The sequence below is a fragment of the Lichenostomus cassidix genome, chromosome 1Aa, assembly GCF_008360975.1.
Source record: "Lichenostomus cassidix isolate B80296 chromosome 1Aa, HeHo_3.0, whole genome shotgun sequence".
NCBI lineage: Eukaryota > Metazoa > Chordata > Aves > Passeriformes > Meliphagidae > Lichenostomus > Lichenostomus cassidix.
The window spans coordinates 34,945,195-34,962,468 of record NC_139480.1 but is presented as its reverse complement, the minus strand read 5'-3'; the positions used below and the strand labels follow the sequence as shown (position 1 = coordinate 34,962,468).

The 17,274-nt window shown below is 35.0% G+C and overlaps 1 protein-coding gene across 1 annotated transcript in view; it reads right to left on the bottom strand.

Annotated features, from left to right (window-relative positions):
- Window positions 1-1,116: 1,116 nt before the first annotated feature.
- TBC1D15 (TBC1 domain family member 15) overlaps window positions 1,117-17,274 on the bottom strand; it is a 31,866-nt gene continuing 15,708 nt past the window's right edge. Inside the window, exons 7-17 of the mRNA XM_085045056.1 lie at window positions 16,508-16,705; window positions 14,933-15,061; window positions 13,238-13,341; window positions 12,846-12,940; window positions 11,317-11,433; window positions 8,421-8,521; window positions 7,631-7,730; window positions 7,191-7,288; window positions 2,885-3,001; window positions 2,161-2,247; window positions 1,117-1,480 (exon numbers count right to left, since the gene is read on the bottom strand). Of these exons, the coding sequence (XP_084901182.1) occupies window positions 1,274-1,480; window positions 2,161-2,247; window positions 2,885-3,001; window positions 7,191-7,288; window positions 7,631-7,730; window positions 8,421-8,521; window positions 11,317-11,433; window positions 12,846-12,940; window positions 13,238-13,341; window positions 14,933-15,061; window positions 16,508-16,705 (1,353 nt within the window). The 3' untranslated portion in view covers window positions 1,117-1,273. The remainder of the gene's footprint in view (window positions 1,481-2,160; window positions 2,248-2,884; window positions 3,002-7,190; window positions 7,289-7,630; window positions 7,731-8,420; window positions 8,522-11,316; window positions 11,434-12,845; window positions 12,941-13,237; window positions 13,342-14,932; window positions 15,062-16,507; window positions 16,706-17,274) is intronic.

Sequence of the window (17,274 nt, the reverse complement as noted above, 5' to 3'; positions counted from 1 at the left end):
GTCATATCCATGGACTAACCACTAGCTCTCCCTTTTGTCTCATGTTCTTACATTAACAACCAGACAACTAGATTTTTTTTCTCTAAATATTATTTAATTAAAAACACTAAATCAGCTTTGACTTTTATTTTATATATGTACAATAGTTACCAAATAATGAATACACTTAATCAGTTATGTTAAATTTCACATAACGTCAAAGGACCATCAGCATGGCATGGAATAAACTCACTGCCTTTTGCAGATACAAAAAAAATGCATTAATGTTAATTGTGATTACTGTTTTCATGTGTGGTTTGTTGGTTGGCTTTTTTATAACCTGCTTATTAATTCTTCAAATAATGTTGCCATAAAAAGAGTGTAAGTAGTTAATTGATCAGTTAATATATTAGCAAATATGAACATTAGTAAAGTTTGCAAGATATCAATTGCAAAATTACATCAAGTGTAGGACTGAATGTATTCAGATGAAAGTTACCTTCAGTTAGAAAAGTTTTGAAAAAGAGCCCAGGTCGGAGCTGTGCATTAATTTGGTCAAACTGATTCATATGAATGAACAGTCAAATGTATTAAGATATTGAAAATACAACTATCCTTTTTAGTATTCACAAACATTTGTGTATATAGTGTGTGTATATGTGTAAATATATATATGTATATATAAAGTGAAGATATGTTAATGTAAAAATATACTGTTCATCCACTCCCAGTTACACAAAATTCAGTATTTGGACATTAAACTGTGCAAGTATGAATGTCCATTTCAAATCTACATTCAACCAGCAACAAATACTTAGCAGTATTTTTGTAAACATTTGAGATAGGGAAAATCCATTTACAAAAGAATCCTCCTTTAGCACATCAGCATCACTTCAGCTTGAAAATTTTGTACAGCAGCTTCAGCTGGCATATTGTGAATCTGCTCAAATCAAAGAGCTCACACTGTCTTAGATCAATATGTGTGAAAGCTCAGCAAATGCAGAATTTTCAAATTCATTCTTAATCACCATCCATTTCCAGTTTACCAGCAAAAAGAAAATGCACTTGGCTACAAAAATATTAAGGAATGTTATTGAAAACAAAAGGCTATTTTGGTAGAAGAAACTACAAAAATAGTTGAGTCATGTTGTAAAGCTTTAATGCAAGAGCATTACAGTACAGATTTTCTTTACAACCTTAAAGCTTAATCAACACCAAATTTAAATATCCATCTCTCAAGTGCTTGAAAAACACGTGCTCAGTAAAAGTCTTTCTCCAATGTGACCAACTGTAATTACGCAGGTGCCAGGCTCTGCGCCTCAGCCATCTGTTGGGCGCCGTCCCGTGTCCCATTGGCAGCAGTCACAGGTGTTGAGATACTCTGATACAATGACGTCGGACAGCTCAACTCAGCTGCACTTTCATCCTCTCCAGTATCTGAATCCGGTGTTACTGAGCTGTTCTCTATCCCCAGAATCTCACTAACTGCTTGAGGCAATTCCTAGAAAGGAGGCAGCAGAGGAAATATTAAAAACTATTGTAATTAAATGCAAAAAGTTAACAACCAAGTCCCCCTCTGTCCATCCTGCATTCCAGTACTCATTCATCTGAGCAATCATTCATCTGAATTTAGCTGCACTGAAAGAATCTCTCTCAGCATTACTTGCATTACAGTTACCATTTTCTGTTGCTGCTTTTCAAAAAACAGCAAAGGGAACACACTCAGGAATCAATTCCTGATCAACAATATAATCTTCATTACAAAAATAAAAGTCTAATCAATTATTAGAATTACACTTCGTGTTACTGAAATTCATTTTATTGAGTGACCCACTAGTTTTTGCCTAGTAAGTCTGGCATGCTTTCAGTGCAATGCACCTTTCAATTTGGTTTTCTCAAGCACACCGAACATCAAGTATCTTGGAGTGAGGTTATCTAGTGAGAGTTGAGAAATCACAGCCAAAAGGTACAATTCAGCTTCCCCCTGTGAACAGTATTACTCTATAAAATCAATCACTCTTGCTTACAGACTTTTAGAACATAGGTGCTGCACAGCTATGCAACGTGCTTTATTGCACCCAGGTATTTAGTTATTTCATATCATACATGAACACTTACAGCTAACTACATACTTTTACTGTCTACAAACATGCACAGTAGATATAGTCAAAATATCTTTACCTTGCAATTCATCATCTGCATAGAAATTGCTTCTGCTTTGCAGAGTATATACTCCACATCAATTTTCATAGACAGTTCATTGATATGCTAAAAGTAGATTCAAAAGCCATAGTGAGATAAGTAACTATGCTTTACCCAAAATACATTAATACTGTACTGCACTGCTAATAAGGATCACCTTATAAGCCCGCCCCTTAAGCTATGAAATGCTAGACACAGTCTATTAGCTTTGAGAAATGGCTACTCAAAGATACAGCATGCAAGAGCTGTCTTTCACCAGCATCCAAGGTCTGCAAGAGGAATCCATGGCACCTCTAAATGTGACAAACTATCTAGTCCTATGTACTTCCCCCACCAGCTCACATTTTCAGAGATGATAAACTAGATCATAGAAGAAAAAGCAAAAGTTATTATTAAATATACTAAGTCGTAATCTGAGGGGAGAACCCTTTTCGATCTATTAAGGATCTTATCACTAAACACAGACATCCAATAAGCCATTTCAAAAGCCTGCAGGATACACATTCAGCTGACATTTAATCCTTCAGAAGATAGCATGCACCTTTTCCTCCCCCAGCACAAACCCCAATCATATACCATTAACTCCAAAAAGTTAACTAATATTTAATTTAATACCCAAAAGACAGCCCCATAGTAACCACTAGGAAGACAATTAACTGTACTGCAGCCAAAACCAGCACAATAATGCATAAGAATGTGATACCTTTAATATTTCATTAAAGCCATAGTGCTTGTCCATTATTTGCTGTTTTTCAGATTCTAGGATAGCACAACAAAGGAGAAGATGAAAATTCTGACAAGGCAATTCTGTCCACATGACCTGTTAAAACACAAAAAACCCCACACTTGAAACGCTTATACTTTTCCTCTGAAAATAATAGCAACTCTTAGAAAATAAGTCCTCCAGCCAAATCACTTAACTAACAATAAGCTATTTTTGAAAGCAACTAAGTATTTGTACAATTATTTGGGATTTTACTTCTGACCCTTTAGTGACAAGTGCGAGTCTGAGTCACCAAATACTTATCTGGTTCTTAAGATACCGTCCACTATGCCACTAAGCTGCTTGAGCTTGTGGTCTTGTGAATGTGTGTTCTGCCTCAGCTCATGTGAAACAGAAGTAATTAAAACTAACAAATTATTTGTGTGGCTTAATGTGTCTGCATTAAGTATCAATTGGCAAAAGTGTGTCATGCTCAGCAATACCTTCATGAGATTCTAATGTTTATAAACAAAGAGCTAAAGTTGCTCCCAGTCCCCCCATCACAAGAACCCAAAGACACACACATGCAGGTACTAGGGATGGGAGGGTATTCCTTTCTCACTGAAGACACACAGCCTTTTGGTCCCATGGAAGACACAATTTATCATTCTTGAGTTCACTGGGATTGAAATGTGCAAACTCAGCACTAATACCCTATTTTAGGACATGCAGGAAAACATTTTAAAAAAAAGTATTTGAAAAGAAGTTGTGTGGTCAGCAGAAAGCTGGAAAAGAAAAGAATTTTGCAAACAAAACCAGAAAGAAGCAAAACTCTGCTTGCACAAAAAGGGGATTTAAGACAATGGATTTACTCTCAAAAAAGGCAGGTAAGAAAGCAGACTTCTGAAAATTCATTACTTCATTAGCAAAAAACTTATTTCATCATTATTGATGGAATAGCGCCTTAAAGCTGAGCAAGAGCTTATACTTATACTTGAACTTTCATCACTGGTACATGTAACCTGTAAACATAATTGCAGAAATCCCAAAGAAATCCAAACCACATTCCCCAAAATACGGTGCAATAATCTTAAATGTTTCAATTAAAATTCAGTTCAGAAATGAAATTTCACATCTTTTTCAGACAAGCAATATTCTGTTAAAGCATTCTGTCACACTCCAGGAAAAAGACTGGAATGCAAATAGGCTGATAAAAAGTAACAATTGGATGAAAATGCCTATAATCTACCAAACACAGTCTTTCTACACACTATTGTGTTTTTCTATGCCTACTTCATAAGAAGGACATATTGACAGTTGTGCATTGATTTGGTTCAACATCAAGTTGCTGCAAAAAAAATCCATACATTTTGCTACCATTTTTGATAAACCTTTCGAAGTCTGGAGCAGAGCATGCACTTAAGGTTATGTATGTAAATGTATAACTGCAGCATCACAACACGCTGAAAGGATGGAAGAAAAGCAGCATTTAAATTATAAGTATAAAAGTAAAAATAGAAAAGATAGAAAAATAAGGAGCAAGAACTCTTTTTTTCTTCTTTCTTTCTAATAAAGCTATACAAGTAAGAACTCATCTATTTTAACGTTACCTCAGAAGCTACAAATATTTGTAACCAATGTATGTAAAGTAACTTATTCCCAAGTCATTCTTGCTCTATGCTATGAGAGTGGTACTAAAATAACACTGGAGCTAGCTGTAAGTTAGTTGTAATTTACATAAAAATTAGTAAATTAGTTGTAATTGTCACAGAAATTTTCTTCTGGGTTTCTTCTAGGCAACCCACTGTGCAAATAAAAGATTAAGAACTAAAATAAAAGATTAATAACTAGGTGATACTGCCTGTCTCTCCAGTGTCAAGGAGGGAGTGAACTACTCTCAAATTTTTGACAGCTAAGCAGTGGGTCAGTAGGCTGTTTATCTGGCCCAAGTTTGAGAGGCACTGCTAAAATGTGCTGTAAGTAAACCCATCCACAGACAGAGCAGTGTAACCCACACTCACTTTTCTGTGAAAAGGCATTGCAAGTAACAATTTACAACTGCACTCACATAACGTGTCTCAGCTGATCCACACAAGGTGGAATGTCACCTCTCTATCACAGAGTTGATACAACCACCCACATTTTCTGCCACAACCTGATTATGGCTCTTGCTCAGAAAGTGCACAGACTTGGAGTTAGCCTGATGAGGAATGGTTTCTCCCATCTCCAAAGTGAATGGGAGATGGGAGAAACCAGACTAGGGAAGAATCTTTCTCATTCCTTTTTTTGTGATAAAACACTGGAAGTCACGAAGCCAGTGGGAACAGGGAGAAAGTGTCTGATGCTAACTTAGTGGTTCATGAGTCAGAGGACAGAAATAAAGATCCAGAAAAACACCCTGAAATTAACAGATTAGACAATAAAGCCCCAGAAGTCCTGGAACTGGAATCTCAGACAGTACCTCTCCTTCTTCCCATTCTATGCTCTGCAAGTGGGTATGTCACATGGTAATATCGCCTTCAAATGGATTTCCCCAATTCATGTGCTATTACAAAACTGCACATGAGGTTTGCTCAGTCAAATACCCAAAAAAGCAGTTTATTTCTCTCTAAAGGGAAACGGTCTCCTGTGCCTATAGCTTGCCTTTCTAAATCCCACTTACTTCACTGATACCGGTGAAGCTGCATGGCTATGCACAGGAAAATCTCACTGCAAACTGGACTTCAACTGTGATCAAGGTGACACTGGCCTTCACATAAAAACATCAACATAATGCCTTAAATACTTTGTTTCAAAAAGGAAAACAAGATACTCCCTTTCCCATTACATATCTCCTGGCAAAAAAATTGAGTACTTGTAGTAAACATACATTATGATGTGCTAGAAGGAACCTATAGGACAATAATATATCAATAGGTTTCCATCGTCTTCCTAAGAGAGGAAAAAAAATACTTGAGTGAGAAATATAGCGTGCTTCTTTTCTGTGTGCACACATAGACACACATTAAAGCAGAGGTGATAAAAACATGCTAGCCTGGGACTATAAACTATAAATAAAAACACTGTTGTCATAAACTTTAAAAGAAAAATTAGTCTTTAGAAAAATACTGAGAAGACAACATAATACTGGGGAGAAGAGATGAGTGCATCTCCCCTCCCAAATCATTATCATTTATACCTTGGACTAAGAGAATTCTTCTGGTTTTGTACATATTGGTTTCCTTATTTATGAATGTTATCCATAAACTTTTTTGTCTGCTGGTTAAAATACCACCTCAATACTCTATGATAGTAAATTCCAGCAACTGATGATAAAAAAGCTAAAAAAGATTTACTTTAGACAGTTTTAAATACTGGTCCTCCTCTTTATGTGACTCCTTTTTCATTAGTGGAAAAAGCGAATAAAAGCATCAACATTATTTTTCATTACACCAGAAACAACATTATTTTTCATTATAGTACAAATTTTATGCATCTCAGCCCTGTTCTTTTCATTACCCTTCTGTTCTCCAACACATGAGATGTCATGTCCTAGAAAATACTCCCTCCATTCATCTCTTATTCTCTCATTTATTCTCTTCTTCTGAGTTTTCAGTGAATACTGTCCCCTTGTTAAATGCATCTTAGACAATAAACCTGCACTGTTGACACACTTCTCAATTTTCTCAGAACAAAAGAATTAGACAAAAATATTAATCTTAACTATCCCACCTGATCCCAAGATCACCTAAATCGAAAAAACCCTTACAAACCCAGAATTATCAGAACTTCAACATTTTGATGTTTTACATAATGTTATTTGGCATCACAAGGCCTTATCATCAAGATTAATGATCTTCTGACATCATTCTCCTCATGGTTTTGGCTAAAACCACCCTGACAGTGCTTCATTCCATGTAATTTATAAAGAATTACCAATACCAAGGAATTAATCAAACACACACACGCACATACACACAAATGCTCTTTCTTCTCTCATAACCAGTTTTCCATTAATAGTTAACTGGTACTCTCCACTTACTACTTTCACTTAAGAGTCTCAGTTGAAGGCTCCTGTCCAAATCTTTTTGCAAAAGCCAATTTATCCAAACCAGCTCTAGTAAGTATTTTTTCATTAACTTTCCAAGTCGTTCTTTAGGCTAAAAAGACCTAAGAAATGCTCACTTGTCTTCAGATCATTCCACTAAATCTTTTTTTTTTTCTTTTTTAAATTTATCAGAGTATTAAACACTTTGCAAAATGATCCATGCTTTTTGTTCTTAAGTCCAAAAACGCTTGGAGTTTGTGTGACAAAGTATTTCCTTACCTCCCAGAGTCGAAGAATATCTTGAAAGCTAAATTCCCTTTTAAATCTGATAAGAAGCCACCGGAAGCAAAAATAAAGGTAGCCTGAGTCTTGAGATTCTAGGAATAAGAGGATAACATTTCAGAAGCATCAAATTTGGTTCAGACAATAAGTGAAAAAAAAATAAAACCTACACTTTACAGGTACACATTCATACCACTAAGTTTTAACATGGCAGCCCCTTTTCAGAATCAAAGGTATTTGCCAGAGAATGTTATATTTTTAAAATTGGCAACAGGATGACCCTGTTCTTTCAACAAGCATGGAGCAATTAGTGAAATCTTTTAGTCATTATTAATTTACAAGTCTTGAATTTGCATAATATTGGAATTCAATTTAGACTGGTAAAAAACAGAATGCAGGAAGTTGTTTCAGTTACTGTGCATGAATAATACACCTACCTAAATAACTGCAAAATCCACTGTCTAGTAAACGAAGCAAAGTACTCAGCTGAATTAGTTGTGTCTTCATACCCTGCATCTGTTCTTCAAAATTCTGATGCTGTATGGAATAAAACAGTAGCATTATCATTTTTATTAACTCAATTTTGAGATTTGCAGCTATTTTTAAAGAAGTTTTGATATTGCAATAGTGGTTCTCATCCTTTAGGTATTTAACGTATGGATATTCAACTGTACCTAATGAACTGTCTGCCTTTTACTGAGAAGTTTAACTGAAGCAATGAACTGTATTTCTCTGCTAACACTTCTGTATGTAATAAGGATAGTTTAAATCAGCGTACACTCTGTACTTTCAAGCAGCATGACTGCACTCAAACAAAATACCCAACTTTTCTTTTACTCTCGTATCAGTCACACTGTTTTGCCACATGCACAAGTCATAGAAGTTTCCGTTTGTGGGAAGACCAAATTGCATTTAACAAAAGCCAAAAGGCACGTATGACATGAAACCATTATCCTAAACAAAATCCTGCTTGAGGACTCCTAATAAATACAGATTTGTCTGTGACGGTTACTTTGGAATTCTTAAGGAGCAAAATATATCTGTATTGTACAGCAATAGTATTGCAAAGCCACCATAACCTCAATCAAAAAAAGCATATTGACTCCAAACATAAAATGACTGCTTTAAAAGAATTCAAAAAACCCAATGATATTTGTAAAATAAAATTAACCCCAAATGCTATCTGTGGCTTATCTGTTTATGTGGGTTAAAAAAGCCTTATTTTACCATTTGATCCATGTAGGATACAAAGCACCAAAAGGCATCTACTTCATTCTCCATAACATACAAGACAGGTGACAGCAAGTCGCTCATCCCCTGCACATAACCTTGATGGAGAAAAAGGAGAGGGGGGGGAAATTAAATAGAAATTTAAACTCAGCAGCTAAGTAGTAATTTTTCAAGTGTGATGAATGACTGAATAAAACAAAAACATACAGAAACTATAATTCTCCAATTCAACTACCAGTTAAGACAAATTTGTATTAATAGCCACCAACATCCAGCAGATCAGGTAAGATTTATCAGCCATTTCTGCCAATCTAAAGAACACATAAAGCAAACACATTGTTCTTGTAGTTGTTAAAATATGCACAAACTGACTTGACAATAGATTTTTAGTAAAAACATTCCTATTTAGAACTCAGGTGCATATATTGTTATTTTTAAGAAGATTAAGTATATCTCTTGCACCATCACAAATATAAACTTATATATAGTCTCCTTTCTATTTGTACTTGGTTACTTTCTTCCAGTAGTTTAAACATTTTGAATATCTTCCCACTCCCCCACCCAGCCCCAAATGAAGATTTTCTTCTCAAATTCATTTAAAGAGATGTTGAGCTGCAATTCCAGAAAAACATGGTGCAACAGTTCTCATGAAGAAAATTTCGCACTTCGCACTTTTTTTTTCTGGCACTGAATATGCTATAAATATTCCTTTATTTAAGGAAGTTGGGACTGTTCTGCTTGGACAGTACTTTAAATACACCCAAGCCTAAGACCATTTGTGTAACCAAGCAGACAACAACGAAGAATTCAACCTATCAAAGTAGGAAAGGGAATTAGCAGTAAAGTATTGCTTACAAGAAGCAAAAAAGTAACACATATCTGGACCTGATTCAAGGAAGGACTTTTAGGTTTTGTCCCTAAAAGTGGTGAATCAAGTTTATACCTCCTAAAAAGCACTCACATGCCTTATAAGAAAAGCTTTCATTTAACTGAAGAAGGAAATACCCATTAAAGCATATAATTTTTATGAAGAACTATAAAACTTTGTTGTATAAAAAAATGTTTTTCAAATGTTTATATAGTTTTTTAATGCCTCTTCCAGCTTTTTTGTTTGCAATTCACATCCATTTAAGAAAAGCAGAGGATAAAAATTTTTACAGGTAATTTTTCCCCTTCTTCCCAACTCTTCCAATTACCACTGATGCTAGTGCCAGCTTATCTACTGCCCTATCATTGCTGATCTCCCTAAATAAGACAACACAATTAATGTGGATATCTATTATCAATGACTGGTTTGACACAACATTTCTCAGCTGGCTGACTTAAATTCTTAATGATGTAATTGTAACTGTGTAACTGGAAAGAGGATTAGTCAATAACTGAAATGTGGAACAGCTGAGAGAAGAATAATAGAATAGGTAACAGCAAACAGGTAAATAATAAAAAGGTCAAAAGAAAAAAAAGGTTTTATTCCCCACATATTTAATACTACAGCCAACTAAAAATAAATGCAGAGAAAATTCTGTTGAAGACAGTTTAAAAGTCTATTGAGTAATAAAACCAATTCCATTTAAACAGACTAAAGGAATTAATTCAGAAAAACATTCTATTAACAGCTGTTCTGTCCCCTCCCCTATCTGACAGTTTGGGGCATTATTCAGACCCCTCTAAAGCGGCTGTCAAAAGATTAAGAGCAGCGCTGCACCAGTGCTTAGAAGCCTTGGACAGTTATGTCAAATTTACTGTATTTCCATTATTCCTGCTTGTTTATAAAACAAAAGACTTATCCACTGTGTACATTCAAGCCATCCAAACAGTGTTTTTAATAGAGTGGGTGGTGAATCTGCTTTAATTTCACCCATAATGTCACGGTTTATTAATGAAGGTTGAAATGTGGAAAGAGGTGAAACAGAGCTATGTGTTTAAACCATCAGTTTTAGTTTTCTCTTTTTTCAAGCTGGAGATTAAGACTCTCTTTTAGAGAGGACAAAAGCTGACAAGAACTACAGCTCTGCAAAGTGTTAACTAGCAGTTAAAGATTTATCCTTACTTTTTGTTTTCAAAATCGGGCGCAAAGTGGGCTTTTAGAATCCCAAAAAACTTTTCTGATACAGAATACCCAAATAAACTCTCAAGTATACATGGGAGGCAAATGTCATGCCAGGGGTGAAGGGGGAACCAACTAGAAGTATATTTTCCCTCTCTCCCAAAATAATTAACAGGAAGCCAAGATTTAGCCATCACATTAACACTGTGATTAAAGCAAGATGTTATATGGTCTTCCCTCTGCAACAGATGCATACACTAAAGTGTAATTTTTGACAGATTGCTAAGTGCACTTCTCAAGAACCAGTTTTTAAAATATTCACAAGAACACCATGTTTACAAACAGCTGGTTCCGCATGCTGAGCTTTAATTACAGCAGTGGCAGCTGGCTTATCATTTTTATTGATATATCAGTCTTAAAAATAAATATAACACTCATGATCCAAAGACCCAAACCCATTTAAACTCTGAAAAGCAAGGCTGCTTCAATTGTATTAAAAAAACTAACACAAAAAAACCTAAACCACAAAAACTGCACGAAAACCACACAAAAACCCCAAAAATAACAAAAGAACCCCACAACAATAGGTCTGTGGTGAAGACAAACTACCACTTAATTCCAAATCCCACTGCAACTGATGAGTTCAGAGATAAGCATCAAATTCAAAAGAAGAAAAACTGAAGTTACCTACATTATTAAATAATATAAACTAATAAGTATTCTTTAAAACATTTATAAAAAGCATTGTAATCCATACAAGCTCAATTGTATTAACACGACTTAACATAAGCAAAGCTGCATATCAGAAGCCAAGAAGGCTTTTACATTCAGAGGGACACAACTTACCTAAATCAAAGTCATACATGCAATAGGTCATCAAAATATCATGAAGTAAAATCAGTCCTGGATTATCTTCGCCTTCATAGAACTTATTTGTTCGATCTGTCCTGTTAACATCTTTTTCTAAGAAAACAGTTCAGATTTAAAAACACTTTCAAAACCAGTCCTACAAAGTTGGTATCAAATTAATTCAGAATGTTTAAGCTGATTTCTTCCTCAAACACTGTTGCAAAGCTTTGAAGTGCTTGAGAAAACTGCATAGCTGAATGCCATTTCAAAATAAAGAACATTTTAAAATAAAGAAAATGCTTCCTATCTGCAATGAAAGGATTTGCTCATAAACATATTTTAAAGCTTTCTGCCTTTTCTTTGATAACACATTTTATGGAAAAATTCCTGATTATAATTCAGCAAAAATATCTAACACTTAAGAGGATTAAAAACAATTTTACGCAAGTTAACTCTACAATGCCATTTATGAATACTGATGTGACGCAGCATTAGCCATAGTTGGAAAGTTCCCACATGATCAGCTCAAAGACACTGTGACAGGTCATAACAGCATGTTTATAAATACTGTTTAACAAGTTCCCATAACTCACAGCAGATGAAACTGCCTCTTTCATCAGGCAGTTTTGATGCCTGAAAACACACCAAGCACACAGTACACTCTTTAATAAGGTGAAATTCAAGATGCATATATTTCTAAGTTTTGCAAAATTTTGACTGCAGTTTGATAAAGGAGTATTTCATAGTTTTGGATTATTTTACTCCATAACCCAAATATTGCCGCTTACATTTCAAATACTTAAAAATTAAAATAATTGTTTCAACAGAAACAAACATATGGCCTTTTTTCAACTCTGAATATAATTTTTTTCTGTTACGATTCTCTACAAATATAGTTTATTAATCTACCAAGACTAAACTTTGACCCTTTCAGCTTTCCTGTTGAATAATTGCCTGAAATAAGTTTAGTCTTTTTCTCAGAAAAATACAGAAATTTTGTCCTGTCTCCTGAAAAAATATTTAGCAATGCTAAACATTGGTGCCCAGTTCTCACTACCAAAGACAACTGAGGATACAAACTGCTAATACTCAGCATACTTGGATGAAATTTTTAGAAGTAGGTATAAAACCCCAGAAGTCACAATGCACATACACAAATCCATGTAAGAAATTATAAAAGATGAACAGACCTATTTTCACAATCTTATTGTATATCATTATTTTAACAACATTTCCAGTAAAAACACATCACGACATAGCACAAAATTAAGGGCTTTTTGTTATTAAGTAAAGGAAGTTTAAAAATCCAGCCAGTTCGTAACACTAATACGTAAAGCTCTGAATCACTCTAGTTGAGAAAGTTTTAATATTAAATATATAACCAAGTCTAGGGACCTCTGAAAAGAGCAACACGTAATTTTTTAGTGCCACTCCACACAGGTTCTTCAAAAGGGTACTTTTTAAAATTTCTTATTAACTTCTAAATGTTTGTGTGCAGTTAGGTATGTTTCTAAACCTGAATTTACCTATAAGACTCCGGTAATCTCTTAATCTTGAATTTCGCTTTTCCTGTTCCTCACTGACAGATTTCCACTGCAGTTTCATCCTGAAATATTCATCCCTGAAGAAGAAAGATAATTTTTGAAACCAACACATACTCAATTATCACATTTCTTTTTTTTTTTTTTTACTTAAGCATTCATTTGTTCCATTCATTCTTTGAGATAAAGGGAACAACAACACTCTGTTTATAGAATGGTTTTAGTATAATAATTTTTAAGCAATTTTCATAAGTTTATGCATTCAACAATTTTAGCAGCTGTCTTTCAACATTCCAAAAGGCTTTCTACATCACTATGTCTTAAAAAAAGATGCAGCTTTTAAATTTATTTTTTAAGAAAAAAGTCCCTGTACTCACGTTTTCCTTTTCTGCAGATTTGCTCTCTCTTCCTTAGTGCTATTCCAAGGAAAATACCCCAAAAGAAATTTCCATGCCTCTTTTCTTAAAGTATGGCAGAGACCCTTGGGAAAAATGGATATAAAGCATCAACAAAAAGTATTTCCATACTGTGAGGAAACATTCGTATAGCCACGCAACACTTCTCCAAGTAGCAACTTAAAGTCAGTTTCTTTTTACATTGTAGCCAAGTCTCATGTGCTAACTAGGTAACACAGTGGGAGAAAACAGGAGGAAAATAGTATGATTAAGCAGAAAACTGTAGAAGCCCTGGATTCACACTTCGGTAAAAAAAGCAACTTTAGAAAATAATTTTCTTCCTATATTTTTGTTTCACTGCTAAAAATAAAAACCTTACAGGCATCACAGACTTTAAGAAGCAAAAAAATTTTTACAATGTATGTATATAATGCTGCTTCTGGTTACAATTACTAAACTTATGGTCTTGCCACAAACTCATCTTGAGGACTAATACTCCATTTATTTTTTTTTTTGAACGAATATTCTCATCTCACAAGACATGGCCAATGTTCAATTAATTGTTCAGTCAAAAATACTAGTGTCTACTCAAGAAGCCTGTTTGTCAGAAATCTTTCCAAGTAATGCTCAATATTTTTAGACTACAAAAATGTACGGAGCTGAATCATATCCTGCTCTCATCAAGACATTTTCTTGCAACTTCTGCAGCATAGCTGTAAGAATAGCCACTTTGGCTACAAGTGTCCCCAGTCTGGGGATCTTGAGTCATAAATAAAATAGAGCACTCTGCCCAGTGCCAGGGGAGTGAGATGACAGGAAAGTGGGCTACAGGAAGAAAAGGTTTATAGTAATGCTCATGATTGCAGAAGGGTCCTTTATTGGGCACATAAGGCACACCAGTATTAAGGAACAGCCACAGAAACTGAAAACATTTCCTTTTCACTCTACCTCCTTTACAGTACATTACTTAGTAAGTATTGCTTAGTATGTACAGGCCTTTTAAAAACCTGCAATATCAGTGTTATCATACTCCTCCACTTGTGAACATGCATCAACGTGCACACAATGAATGCATTAAGGCAGCTGGATTCTCACCAAAACATAGAAATACTGAGGTAACATTAGGTAGAAAAGCTACAGGACACAACTACAGTTTTCAAAATTTCCATCACTGGAACTAAATTCACATTCATATTGCAAAACCCTCAGTTCAATTAAAAATATCAGCAAAAGTGTTTAGCACTGCTCTGATGAGGGTCAAATCCCAGCAAACTGCTGGGCAAAACCAGAAGCTTTTGCTGAAGGATAAGAAAAAACCTTTTAAGAGAAAAGAACAAACTTAATATCCTTGCACCGAAACACCGGTCTTTCCCTGAAAGCCACTTTCATTTGTTTTATCACTTAAGCTTCTGTATTTTAAACTCATTTCCTTCAGCCAGACACAACAAGATCTCTCTCCTTGTAGAGCACTTTATATGGCTGCAAGACTGCTGAGGTATTTGATTGGCACAAAACTATGCTTTATGAAGTCTCTTAATAATGACTGTCTGGGTCATGCTCAAAGTTCTGCATGAAACATTACAAGTGTAACAAAAACAGAATAACCACTGTTTGGGAAGGAAAGTAAAAGCCAGAATCAAGCCATAGATCTTGCTGAATTTAGAAAAAAAACGTTACCCCTTTGAATATCAATCGCTTTATGTAGTCAACATCTAAAATTCTTCCTTCGGAATCCATATTCTTAGCCCATTCTTCAGCCGACACAGGCTCTCTTCTACTAACTTCAGGCTGTTTCCCAAGGTCGATCTGAAACATAACAAAGGTGCTAATGAATCCCAATGAAGTGCTTCAGTAGTTGCAAACTACTGCACAAATGGTACTAAGCTTGGCAGTTCCTTACATTCAGTGCAAGTACATTTCAACATGCACACACCTCAGTTAACAACCCTAAGGATCTACGGTTGCATTCACGTGAGCAAGTAGTGCGGGCCAATGCAAGCAGATCTTTAGACACTTGGTGCTGAGGAGCTGGTTATACACGTTATTTCAAATACACGTATTTCAAATAACCTGCCAACTCCACAAACACCTATGAGCTAGATTCCCATACACTAATGCAACACAGCAAACAAGGATAATCGGGAGCTTCACTTCAAAAACACATTCCTGATACAAATTAGCACATCTTAAGAGAACTGAAAACCAGGTTGGGTTCAGAGATGCTATCCCTACACAAACTGTACAACGCGGCTGGAAAGATCAATTTTGGTACACAGCCTCTTAAAAAAACCCAAGGATGTATTTACTTCCAGAATTTATAACCCCATTCAAACTTTCAGTTTGTGCTTAGTCTCTCAGTTTCCAAACTGCATGTCCAAGTACAACAGAATTCAGCAGACACTAAATCCTGGGTTCCTAAAAATATTTTTATGATGGTGACCCCAAAATCAATTCGGGTTTCAACTCCTTAGAAGTCCAAGGCATTTGTCAGATTAAGACATATAAGTCAATGTTAATTTCCACATGTAGCATTTCTCATACTTTCTCACTGGTAGATTAACTGAGTAAGTGCTAGGCAGCAATTTCTTAGAATAGTTCATACAACTACTGCTAAGATATTAACACCACCTTGAACTCAAAAAAAAACCCATATCAGAGAGTTTAATGTTTTAAAAATATGTAAACTGCTTAAATAATAATCACAAGCATTTAAAAATAAACCTTTCCCACCTATCTGTAAAAGACTCCAACAGAAGTCCACAGTGATTCATGATCCAATTATAAGTTCATTCTAGCTTTGGTTCAAATCATATATAAATCTATAATTTATACACCCTAGACATTAATCATCCAATTAAGCACTTAATTTTAATCTTAGAAGAAACTGAAATGTTAGCAGTGATTAGCCAAGTTGGTTATTAACCTGCATTCTCCAATTTTACTTAATGTAGCTCTAATTGACCTCCGAGGAAACACTAAACATAAAATTGGTCACTTTTTAAGGCAGTGCCTCTAACATAACTAGAGTCACCATTTCATTAATTACTAACTTCCTTTCAAAGGAAAACTCACATTCGCATGCATAAAAATGACATATTCAAAAGTAACTGATTATGATCTTAACTCTTGAGAATAAACAGTAATATGCCACAAAGCATAAACAGTATAACTCCCCATGCTTCAAGTTCTACCATTCATTAAAGGAGTGTAAAAAACAATCAACGCATCTGTATCATTAATTTATACACTCACTCGTGTAATGACTTCAAATCCTGGTTCTTCCTGCTGATTTATCCTCAGCCCTGGAATAGTATCATTGAGAAAGTCTGCCATTTCTGATGGTGGTCGCCTTTGATTTGATGGATCACTTGAACGGAAACTATCAAAAATATAGTTTGTGACTTTGGAGAATCTTCCCATTGTTACAATGTATGGATCTTTCTTCCATTTCTGTGTTATAACAAGGAAAACAAGCAAACCACAAAAATTTGTGTTTATAACATATTTGTAATATATATATATATATATTTGTAATTCTTGTACTCATAGCAAAACATCAGGAAAAGTACTGTAAGTCTCAAATTTACTTAAGTTTCATGTATTGGTAGTCATACAGAACAGTCATTACATGATTAAACAACTTCGTTATGAAGATAACACTGCTAATTGTTTTGAAAGATTGGATACCAGTGTTGTCAGTAAGCCTGACCTATGTATAGAAGTGGATCAGATCCAGTGTTTACTATCCAGTGATTCATGGCACAGAACATCCCCCTTACGCCCAGCTTCCCTATCCTCACAGAGAAAACAGTTTGAACCATCATGTACTCTGCTAGGAATTTCACACAAAACTTGATTTGACAACTAAATGTACAAACTAATGTAATTAATTCATGAAGATTTTCTTTAATTAAATAGATCAGCAGGTCAAAACTCTGGCCTCAGTGAAGTCACTCAAGTTTTGCTGCTGACTTTCACAAGTCCATTAGCCCCATCAAATGATAAGCAATTGTAGTATT